This window comes from Colletes gigas, unplaced genomic scaffold (genome assembly GCF_013123115.1).
Source record: "Colletes gigas isolate AHSC1104 unplaced genomic scaffold, ASM1312311v1 Colletes_gigas_Sc00006, whole genome shotgun sequence".
In the NCBI taxonomy this organism is placed as follows: domain Eukaryota; kingdom Metazoa; phylum Arthropoda; class Insecta; order Hymenoptera; family Colletidae; genus Colletes; species Colletes gigas.
In genome coordinates this window covers 8077797-8090417 of record NW_025106635.1, presented here as the reverse complement: position 1 = coordinate 8090417, position 12621 = coordinate 8077797, and the positions used below count along the sequence as shown (strand labels likewise).

The following is a 12621-nucleotide window of genomic DNA, read 5'->3' as shown; positions in this document are numbered from 1 at the left end:
CATTGCAAAATTATTGGCACATTTCATCTAAGTTTACATTTTATTATAGTTGACATTTAGGTTGTCCTTTTTGTCTAGTTCAAATATTTGTTAAATGTCTAAATAATACATTCGAATAGTCCCAACACTAATTTAATAACAAATATTAAAATTCTTTGATCGTCAAATTATTACCTATGCCAATCATTTTGTTAATTGTGCTTCAAATCGTACAAGAATGAACTTACAAATCGAAATAATGTCTACGATTAACAAATTACTTAAAATGTCAAAATGGCGGGAAGCCATCGAGGGGAGAGGTTAAGCACCCCTAGCTCGAAACGCAAAAAGAACGAAAGAAAACAATGCGCACCTGTATCGACGCGATGCCGGGCGTTGGTCTCGTTCGCCGGAAGAAGGTCGTCGTACTCCAGTGTCGTCACATCCTTCGCGTGAACCAATACGATCACGGTGGTCACCAACATCAACACCATCGTCACCACCGATCGATTCACCGTCATTGTAACAAAAAAGCAAAAAAGACGCACTCGCCCGGCCACGAAGTATCCGTCGCGCGACAGAGGACGCTATCGATCACATTTTCGCGAATCGCGAATATCGACGCTTCGAAAACGAAAGCTCGAAATCGTCGAGCGCTCGAAGCGGGAATTTCGAATCACGGGGTGGCGTTCGTGCCGCCAAGTATCGCATATCATTAAAAAGAATGAAGGATAAATCGTAGGGAAGACGACAATCGAGAGAACTCGGGATCCCGGCGCGTTCAAACCGATCCGACGCGAAGTTAACCTTTCGAGGGTGCGTGCTCGATGCGTGCGCAGATCGGACGGACTGTCATAATTACTGCGCACGCAGGACCGCGTTCACGTTTGAGAAACGCAAGGGTCGACGAAACTTCGCGAATCCTTGTCGTTCCGTCACCGTCCCGCCACGTCCCTTCGTAAGGCTGTCAGTCAGCTGACATCGCACTGTCGTCGATTGTCACTCCCGTGATCGTAACCGAACGCGGCTCGCGGACGCGAAAATAAAAACAATTAGCCGGGGTCGCGCGTGCTACCTGTTTTAAAAGAAGTGTGCGCCTGCCGCACAAGTCCATGCCGCACTGCTAGGCAGCGGTCAGGTGTTTCTAGCAGCCGCCACGCGACATCCCCGCCATCTGTCGACCTATCACCGAACAAGCGCCGTCGCGCGTAAACCACTGCCGCGCTTTTTACGCACGCGCTCCTTACGTGCATCACGTGGTCGCTTCACTTCATTCATGGAGTCCACGGGTCCTTTTATACTACACGCGTAAGGGTAAACAGCTGCACACCGGAGCTGGACAAAATGACGATGGTAGAAATTAGAGATTATGGTTTTAAACGCGTACTGCATCTCGTGTATACGAAACCCAATGCCACGTGCATTAGCGAATTAAAAATTCGTGTTTTGAATACACGTGTAATTAGGTATTTTATTATTCGTAAACATAGACGTGATAAATGGGAATATTGTGAAAGCGTTAGTATTTTGTATCTATATCAAGATAGAACGTAAATTGAATAAAACTATTTTTAAATAATTAGAATACATTACTAATACAGACACTTGGTCGTGAGAAAGTTGTAACGATTAAGTGGAGATATCATACACGCTTGTTAACGCATTTTATACTTTTTGTCTGTTCTCGACTACGGTCGCAGTTTAACAAATATTGTATAAGAGGTAATACATTATGCATTTACTTGACCCGCGCGGAAACGACGTGTTAATAAACCGATTTCGATGCCCTGCAGGATCTCTTATAAGAATGCACGCCATATAACCAGCGTTTCTTCGAATCCGGCGACCAATGGGAAAAAATCGGTTCAAGAAGAAATCCAAAGTTCGCAAAACCAGACAATGGAAATACCGTAACGTGCAATACCGTGACTCGAACAAACGAATTACAATAATGGCGGCCATGACGATTGAAGATTTTAAAGGTTTCAAAGGTCAATTTCGAAAAATGACCTACGCCAAAATTATTTGGCTTGGAGGCTACTGGGAGAAGCGGATTGGAATCGCGTCTTACCACCTCTTTACCAAGGTGACCGTCCTTTGCAAGGTAAAATCACGGTTGCAGTCACGTAAGCGCGGCCCTCCGCGAAGAGGACACGGATGCCTCCGTCTACCGGTATTTAATTAAGCCCGGTCACCCGAGAAAAAAGTCGTTGGTACAGGAAGCGATGGGTTTCGAGTACGCGATCAGCGGACCGTAGTTCGAGCCCCGTTACGGGACAAACTCATTGGCGTAGCCGTAATCGGCCAACCGGTGGGCCATTTCGCGAAACGTCACGACACGATGTCGTACCGACGCTGTTGAAGAATGCCGGTGCAACTTCTCCCCGGTATTCCGAGGGATCGCGAACTATGTCGACCTTAAAAATTTTCGACACGCTGCGAGAGAGTAATGGTCAGAGCGGTCACCAGCCCCGTCTCTCTCGCGCGTCTCCCTTTTACGTTCCGTCTCGTTCTATCTGTCCACCACAAAAGGCAAACGATCTCCTGTTTTTCACCCCGACAAGGAAATGGACGGTCGATGCACCTGGAGTCGTAGGTCGATCGCGATACATGATCTGTGTTCGGTGGACTGTTCGGGTCCGGGTGCACGGAAGCGATCCCGCTGTATAATGCCCGCGTCACGACGAGTTCGTGATTCTATTGGGTTGGTCAAATAGTCCCCTCGCATTTTTTCAGGAAGAAATTCGAACATAAATCTTGCATACAGAGTGATTCTAGAAACCGGGACAAGCGAAGATACGAAAAGATTTATGAAGGAAAAACTTAATTTTTTCACGTAAATCGATTGCACTCATTATTTTGCACATAAAAGTGTAAAGTCACGACCATTGAAAACGCAATACTTTACGAGATATGTTATAAACGTATCACCATGATCGTTTAAACATTTCATTTGCACTAAACTTGAAGATGTTATGCCTACGTAAGCCCAATAAAACATGATAAAGAAATGATTTTTTATGCTGTTTTTTAAATCAATTCATATTTATCGTATATAAACAAGAGACGCGAAAATGCAGAATGAGATAGAGGACTTGTTTTGTATGGAAGTTAGGGTCACGCAATTTCGGTATAATGTCTAAACCCGATGCTACGTACCACCGAAATTCTTCTATGCTTCTTTACTTTACTCGGTTCTTTTTTCAAGCCTTGGGGGACATATTCTCCCGAAATCCGGTTCTACTGGTTTGGGGTTAGATACGAAGGTGAAGTTTAGCTGCCGTGGCACGAGAAATCGGTACTTCGACTGATTACTATACCGCATTACACCGTAATAGACTAGGCTTCCTACCAAGCTCCCATGTCGCAGATAACAAGACTTAGAAATTAATTAAAATCCCGTAATAACTTTAAATAACATTCTGCTTGAAGGACTGTTTATAGTATGAATTATAAATGTCCACGATATATTTTATAATATGCCATCATACCTGAAAACTGAATAAACATCTAACAATAAGTTCTAAACCACTTAAAACAACGTAAAACATATACTCCACGCTAACTCCCAAGGAAAATAAAAGTATCTTGTTTTTTTAGACCAAAGGGAAAGTACATGAATATACAAATGAAACTACCCAGTACATGCTAATTAACGTAACCCACATAGTCAAGACGCGTAAAAGCTTCGTGAATTAACAGAGAAATGATATGTAATCAATCATCCTCGTCGTTGCCTCGAACCTAATGTTATTTAAAATAAAAAAGCTTCAAGGAACATACACGAATCGTCAGGTGTATTTGTACGAAAGAAAAATAAATGAAATCGAAAAAAGTATTTTCTAACGCGGTTATCCGACAAGAATCAGTCGTTCGTTTTAAGATTCCCTTTCTCATTTTCGCCTGGAACGTACGAATAAATGAAGGGACATTAGCGGCGCTCACATTAGAGGTTGTCGTGTGCGTCGAAGGGGTGAAATTTATTACTTAAAATTGGTTACAAAATACGCCATAATTCTCGTTTAATTTATGACCGTACCGGCAGTGTTGACGACGCAGCCTGTGAATACTTCTCCCTCATATAATATTATACATACGAGGGCAATACGCGGGACCAACTGCGTTTAAATATTCATACGCGATGCATCATGATACCATGCATCAGTTCGCGGCTACGGCCATTATGGACACGAATTCTACGCAGTGTGTACACACTGTTATCCGTTTCTTTTAGTAAATTCTCCGGTTACCGTTCCTATTAATATTCTTAACGCGCGATCTGCCTAACTCTTGCATCGATGCAATGAAAAGAACATTTCAAACATAACGTTAACTTGCACCAGATCGATATAAACTTTACAAAAATTATTCTCACGCTTTAAAAAAAAAAAGGGGGAAACCTCGATTAACTGGTATCCAATTATTCGATTATCTAGGTTCTACTGTATTTACTTATCAGAATTGTCATTAATATGTAAATATTACACTTTTAATGTCACGAGACAAACGTTTCACCCTGTATACGAAAGCTTCGTGCAACGAACAATTTCTCCTCCTCAACAGGTTGTTAATTCCTACCTGTGCGTCCCTGCGCTGTAGGTTTAATTAAAAATCGAGCTTGTCGGAATATCAGAGAGAAGAATAAATTTAACGCGTACGAACCATTAATTAACGTCCTATTCGCCGACTCTCTTGTCGTACAACGTGAACGTTCGTGTACGCAAAACTTGCTTCCAAAAAACGTTTTCATAAGTGAACCGATTTGTATATTTTATGCTCGTATAGTATGTGAAAAGCGACAACAGTAGTGTGTAAAACATGCTTAATATATTTTCATTGGCACGGCAAAACTCGACTACATGTCTCTGCGAAAATTTTAATTACTCGTAGAAAGAAAGAGAATACGAACATAAGATCGTGTCTGCCTTTGTTTAGACTCGAATAATAAGGCTTAGTAATTAAAATCGACGTCTTAATTCTCCAAAACTATTGAGAGGAAATAGGAAAATACAAACACAAACTCTTTCTAATACATACAATGGCGACCATTTACTTACGTATCTAATTATAATCGACTAACGTAATATGATTTAAAGAAAGAAATATAAGAAAATCTATAAATTTTCGAAAAATATCAATGTACAATTACGTAATTACATAAGTACGTGATTTCAACTTGAAACAGGAAGTGGATACGGCGGACATAATCAAAGAATTTGATAACATACGGAAAATAATAACAAATGTATATAATAAAATATTTTAAATAATCAGTTCATTTCTCTGCATTTAAATCATTATTTTAAATGTTCGTGATTTGAAGATATATGTTAATATTAAATACATAAAAGTCATTAATTGACCTTTAATATGAAGATTCAAATAATCAGCAGATCTTAAATTACATAATGTAAATACTTATTATATTTGGTTTGCATTATCCCATGTATAAGAAATCTCTAGTTACATAATTATATGGAACCTTAAAACATCAAATTAATACTCAACAATACATAAAACATAATTAACTTGCAATATACTCAAAGCATATATGTAACAATGAATTATAATATGTGGCACTGACAACGAAAGCACTCTTTAGTACATTTATAAGATTTCATAAATTTAAGTTCTGGAGATGATTGTGCAGGACCTAAATTCAAAGAATCTTCACTTTCTTCGCTAAGTTCCTCGATGCTAAATGTATCAGTCAAATCTTGTTTGTGCTTTGAAGAATCTTTTGACTTGGATGTTGGAAAGAGGGTCATTTCACCTTCACTATGAAATAGAGGCATTATATTTAAAATACTTAATTGCTAATACTACACATGTATAAGCCTACGTTTACCTTTCACTATCACTATGCCAGTATTCGACAAGAGGAAGATGCTCTTTACTTTTAGTTGGTACTGGAAGCCTTTGAATTGATATCAAACCAGTAGTACCATTACCATCACCACATCCCTTATCATACTTTGACAACTTGATATAATCTGATTTACGCTGAATACGTTTTGCCTGCTCGATCCTTGCCTCTGTCCAAGACAAGAAATGTATAATAAAAACTACAAGCGACAATGTGCAAATAAACAATAAAGAAGCACAGTAACAGTAATACCGAGTTTTTTTTGTAGCTGTTTAGTAGTGGAATTATGTTGAGATGTTTGTGTCTGATTGCTGCTACAGCTACTATCACTTCCCTAAAATATTATGAACTATTTATTTGTTTACTAACTTCTATTCTGTTTATATCCTTTTAATAACTTTAGTTGTAATAACACGGTTGCTTAAATTTAAATACATATAAGTTATAGCAAATTATATATTTACCAAAAAAAGTCTTTCATCTTCTATACGACTAACACTTTTTGGGTCACTATCAATTCCGCTATCTTCCATCACAAAATAAAACTTTATATTAAACTAAAAACTTATTCTCTCTACTCATCTGGAATTAAATGCAAACCTTTTAACATTCAGATTCAAAAATTTGTTACACATAACCATATACAAGTATAACAATTTTTTATGAAATAACTAGAAAAATAATACCTCTGAACATTTAAACATTTAATAACAATGCACAAATTTCATTTATAGTTCACACACTGTCATATTTTGTATACAGATACATTAAGAAGGTACTTAAAAAACAGCAATTTATTCTGGAATATAATATAATGTACAAATATTATATGTTCTATCATATAATAATATACTTAATAACATATGGTTTCCAAATTTTTACTCACAAGTATTTGTAAATTATTCTGTCTTATCTACAAGGAGCAAGCATGCTTATATTATCATGGTATGTTCTATTATTGATTTTCTTTCATCTATATAACTACACAGAGTATCTTAACATTATTGCCTACAATTTCAAAAAAATGCACACAAACTCATAATTATTAAGCAATATTTTATACTTCACTATATATGAAATATATGTTAAACAATTTTTAAAATTTTAAATAACAAAATATTTTTTAACTTGTGATTAAGATTATTAGAAATGATTTTAAAACTTGTAACTTGTTTTGCAAATACTAATAGTATAATTACAGTACATTAATATGTTATAACATTTTATTTGAAGCAAATATTGTACAAATGCTACTATAGCATTGTTTCCTAGGAAACCACAACTCATTTCTTTACATTTTCTAGAAATAAATAAGACATAGTGAACTTCAGTTTATTTTTCATATACCTACATGTTTATTCTATCCAAACAGTGCTTTCTATTTGCTAAATATAAAAACTAATTTAGTACATACAACAAACAACTAAAAAATTCCATAGTCTCTTACACATACAAACATATTAACACTCTTTTTTTCAAATTGTAAGAATTTTAACAAAATCTATTTTTAATACAGAAACAAACATTCATATTATTGTAAAAAATATTTGAAATATATGAAGGCATAGATTAAAATACATTAGTGTTTTTTTTTTTTAAACTTAACGTTTTGAATAATCATGACTGTAATATGTGCATACTGAAGGGTGTTATATTTTTATATGCAGTTGAGTAATAGATAATTTGCAAAGTAAGAACAATGCGGTCATCATCAACTAGGAGAACAACTTCCAGAGCAGTGTCTGACACTCACAAAGACCTACCAAGAGTTAGTATTTCATAGTTTTTGTATAATTCAAAATTTGTATACTAATACATTGTACATATTTAGCACACAAGTACTATGAAGAGTCGTTATGAATTAGGTGGTGGTGATGTAGATTGGATGCGTGGAAGAGTTTATCTTAAGCCGGAAGATCAATTACAGTTATCAGAAGAAGTATGTTTAATATCTTAATGATCAATAATACCAATATGGTTTAAATTTTATCTATACTCTTAAACAAGTATTATAGTCTATCTGAACATATTTTCTATAATATTTATTATTAGTATCTTTTATTTTTTGTATGTGCTTATTATTAAAAAATAAAGTAACATATGATATTATAAAATTGTAGGAATTACAAGAAGAATTTGCAAGAGTTCTAACTATACATAATACGCGAGTTCCAGATTCTTTGGTTGAATGGTCATGGAAATTAAAAGAATTTATAAAATTACCTCCTCCACCACACTTAGTAACTCTTTTAAGTGTGCCTGGAATAATATTACATAAAGATTCTGAGGAAGCAAAAATACAATTAGCAGGTGGACTTGTTGGTAAGACTATAAAACATAGAAATCATTTATCATACTCATAATTTAATACTTTAGTAAACTATACAATTTTTTCTTTTTATAGTTGAAAGTCATCATGACGTAGTACCTGTACTACATGAAGATGAAGAAGAAGAAGGTGAAGAAGATGAAGAAGAAGGGGAGGAAACAGAAACTATGAAAGAGAAAGATGGTGATTTGAATGGCCTAAAGCATAAGAGAATGTCACAAATTTTAATATACATTTCTTACAAAATATTTTATAATTACAGATGAATTAACAAAAGCAGAAGAAATTGAACATGAAGAAGAAACTGTACAAGAAGAAGAACACAAAGAACCTGAACCTGACATTGAACCAGATGAGGAAGAGATGGAAACAGTAAAACCTAAAAAGATACCAAATCAGTTTAATTTTTGTGAAAGGGCTGCTTTGACTTATACTAATCCCATGCGAGTAAGTTTATAAAAATATAAATTTAATAAAATATACTTTCTATTGATTCTATACTAATTTCATAGGAAATGAGTACACAAACTGTACCTCCACCAACAGCATTATTTAATGCCCATGTTTTCCAATGGACAATCTTTGATGAATATCAAGTATGTATTTTTTATTTTAAATTAAACACGTTAAAATACATATATGAATGATATATTTATGTCTTAGAAAGATTATGCTCAAAAAGAACGTGAAAGAGAAAAAGAAAAAAGAATTCCGCTTCTACCATCAAAAAAGGAGGATTCCAAACAAAAGGCTCAAACAGAATCCATGGCATTAACATCAAGAATGTTACAAGCTGCAAAAACTTTAGAACGAATGGTGAACCAAAATATTTTTGATGATATAGCTCAAGGTCAATATTTTTCTTAAATAGTTATATTTCGTTGAATAAGATATACACGTACATATTTCTAGATTACAGATATTGGGATGATCCAAGTGATGAATTTAAAAATGAAGAAGGTTCATTATTGCCCTTATGGAAATTTAGTTATGAAAAGACTAAAAAGCATGATGTCACAGATTTATGTTTTAATGGCAGATATTATGATTTGTTTGCAGTATCTTATGGAACAAGTTAGTAAAAGTTAGGTAATTTTCAATATGCCATAACTACATATGTATACATGTATGATGTTTCAGTGTCATTTAATAGTTCAATAACAAATGGAAAAGTGTGCCTATTTAGTTTGAAAAATCCATCATATCCAGAATGGATCTGCCCAATAGATTCTCCAGTAATGTGTTTATCTTTCAGTGAACAACATCCACACCTTCTAGTTATTGGTAAGACATTCAAAAGACTCAACATACATATTTGCATAACAATAAAATTGATCTCCATTTTTATGATTAAGGTACCATGGATGGTGCTGTAGCTGTGTATAATGTCATGTTACCACCAACAACTCCACAATATAAGAGTAATGATGTTACTCAAAAACATGGGGGTATAGTATGGGAGGTTTGTTACAAACATACATAAAAATAGTATACTTTTTTATAATTATTCAAAACTTCTATTCATTCTTTGATTCAATATTTAAGGTATGTTGGGCACCAGATACAGAAGAAGGAAATTTGGCATTCTACAGTGTCAGCATTGATGGAAAAATAAATTACTGGATATTAAACCAAAATGATCTTGGTTTGACAACAGTAATGACACTGTTCTTAGACAGACCTCCAATAGCTGGTCCAGATGGTACTATGATTACACTTAAAGGTAATAATATTTAATACAAACATTCTTATCCCATTTAACACTATAAGTCATACAAACAGCACTTCTATATTTTTTCAGGATGTGGAACATGTCTTGCATTTCATCCTGCAGATCAAAATGTATTCCTTGTGGGAACAGAGGAAGGAACAATTTATAAATGCAATACAGCATATAGTAGTGTTTATATGAAGACTTATAATGAAGCACATAACATGCCAGTATACAGAATAGTATTTAATAAATTTAATTCTAGCATATTTGCAAGTTGTTCAGGTGACTGGAGGATAAAAATATGGGAAGATAATAGAATGTAAGTTTGTATTATTACTTAGCATAACATTTATTAAATTTAAGTTGACTATATCCTTTGTACATACAATAAAATATTCAGACCATCAAATATGAAATACTTCTAATTTATGCTAATCAATGTACACTAACAATATCATGTATGTAAAATATATTTTCTATAGGAAACCTTTATTTATGTTTGATCTTGGTGTACCAATTGGAGATGTTCAATGGGCTCCATACAGTTCAACAGTATTTGCTTGTGTTTCAAATGATGGAAAAGTTACAGTATTTGATTTAAATGTAAATAAATACAGGCCAATATGCAGTCAACCAGTTGTTAGTAGAAAGAAAAATAAACTGACCCGTATAGCATTTAACAATGATTTACCATTTATTATTGTTGGTGATGATAAGTAAGTATGTTCTAGATACAAAGTAAAATAATAACTTAAACCTTATACTGCTCTATTATCTCTTGATATATTTACACTCCTTGTTCATTTTACATTAACAGAGGGACAGTCACTACATTAAAATTGTCACCAAATCTCAGAATAAAAGTGAAACCAACAAAAAGGCAACTTCATCTAACACATCGAGAATTAGAAATTATGAAATTGGAGAAATTATTAAGTTTTGTACGAGAACCATCTATATTGGTACCACCAGAAGATACAAGAAAAGCAAGAAATTAAATGATTTTTTAAGAAAATAAAAAAGTTGTATGTACGTATATATTTTGTTTCGGCTATTCTTCCAAATAGCAACCGCGGCCGATCGACATGAAATTTAAAAGGAAATCTAACTACAACGATGCGAGGGTTATTACGCAATGAAGTTGTTTGTGTAGCGTATTGTATATGTTTAGGTGGTGGTATAAACAATTTCCAACATTTTTTTTTATTAATATCTTAGAACTATTTAATTTCTAAAGTTTATATTTGGCGACTATTCTCTCTGCTTCTTCGCCCCACCCTACCAAATTTCATATCGATTGGCCATGGGTTTCATTTGGAAGAATACCCTTTGTTTCTCATAATATATTTTATTTGTATGTAGAAATTTTATAGTTTTACTTATTTGTTGATTATATCTACGATTATAACATGTACATTTTTTAGAGAACAATAAGAAAACGAACATATGTTCGTTTAAATATTTACTTGAAAAAATAGTTCTCTAGCAAAAAAATATACAATACTCTCTTTTTGTAAACATCAACATTTTATTAACATTTGCTATAACAGAAAATACATGTTAATAATCTATATCTTTATAAACAAATTGGCACTAAATTTAGAATACATTAAAAATATTACTACAATTTACAAATTTAAATTTAGTATCTAGATTTACTACAACATGTGTTTCCTAAACTAGAAGCAATTATTAATGATTATGAACTACTTTAATTTACTGCTTTGTAAATAGAGTTATTTATGTTAATGTTTCTGCAATTCCATACATATACCGTATAACAGTACTGGCATAGCTTCATAATAGAAGACTACTTTAAAATATCTTTAAAGAATAATTTCGTGATTTCGAAAATGGCTTATACGAATTATATGCGAACAGTAAAATCGTTTACATATATCTAAGAAGGAGAACAAATGAAATGTATGTATATATGTAAATATAGAAATATAAATTTAATAAGAAAAATTTGTAATAAAAATATGGTAATGGTAAAACTGTACTGTTTTTTTCAAATAAAACAGTTTTGTATATGCATAAGAATCTTAAATTGGTGACACAAATACTTTGTATAAACTTAATAATATCAAATGTTATCATTACATAAATCTTATTTTCTGATATTTCAGATATAGTAAACACTGGTTATCACAGTGTCTCTCATCTCTTTTCAAAATATTAGAATCGTTATTACATAGTTATATAAGTTACAATCATACACAAATATTTGTTATATCTTACAGCAAATCCACTATAATCAAACTTTAAATATGAAATTATCTGATATTCAATTTAGATATGTGTTTAAATTAAATACTTTTTAAAAGAATGACATATATAGAGAGAAGAAGAATATATCACAGTAACATCAATCATCAACAGTTATAATTTATATAATTAGATATTAAAAGTATAAGATATAACAAAATTAATAAAATAACAAAATGTTTTTTATATCATTGAATACTGGTGGTTGTTATCAGTACTATGAAAAATAATACTTATGAATTATATAAAATAATATGTGCAACAAATTGAACTAAGAAACATATAAAAATATAAAAAATAAGAAATATCTTTTATAATATAAGAGATTTTTATATTTTTGGCACACCTGTGGTATAAAAAAAAAATTAAACTGAATAATTTGTTAATATTTTAACTAGTAATATACAAAAATGCATTTGCAAAAAATTGTAAATAAAATGCTACATTTCAAAGTCTATCTTTCTT

The 12621-nt window shown here is 32.9% G+C and overlaps 2 protein-coding genes across 2 annotated transcripts; one reads left to right on the top strand and one right to left on the bottom strand.

Annotated features, from left to right (window-relative positions):
* Nucleotides 1-5543: 5543 nt before the first annotated feature.
* LOC122395841 lies at nucleotides 5544-6806 on the bottom strand. The gene is made up of 6 exons (XM_043393739.1): nucleotides 6732-6806; nucleotides 6532-6644; nucleotides 6310-6427; nucleotides 6098-6179; nucleotides 5828-6014; nucleotides 5544-5757 (listed from the first exon to the last, which is right to left on the bottom strand). The coding sequence occupies exons 3-6, from the start codon at nucleotides 6376-6378 to the stop codon at nucleotides 5544-5546; spliced, it is 552 nt and encodes a 183-aa protein (XP_043249674.1). The 5' UTR covers nucleotides 6379-6427; nucleotides 6532-6644; nucleotides 6732-6806.
* Nucleotides 6807-7544: 738 nt separating this feature from the next.
* LOC122395791 (dynein intermediate chain 2, ciliary) lies at nucleotides 7545-11232 on the top strand. Its single transcript, XM_043393649.1, has 14 exons — nucleotides 7545-7613; nucleotides 7677-7784; nucleotides 7966-8167; nucleotides 8250-8357; nucleotides 8455-8621; nucleotides 8687-8770; nucleotides 8838-9024; nucleotides 9087-9248; nucleotides 9315-9458; nucleotides 9530-9636; nucleotides 9720-9897; nucleotides 9976-10207; nucleotides 10371-10604; nucleotides 10706-11232. The coding sequence occupies exons 1-14, from the start codon at nucleotides 7545-7547 to the stop codon at nucleotides 10884-10886; spliced, it is 2163 nt and encodes a 720-aa protein (XP_043249584.1). The 3' UTR covers nucleotides 10887-11232.
* Nucleotides 11233-12621: the final 1389 nt, after the last annotated feature.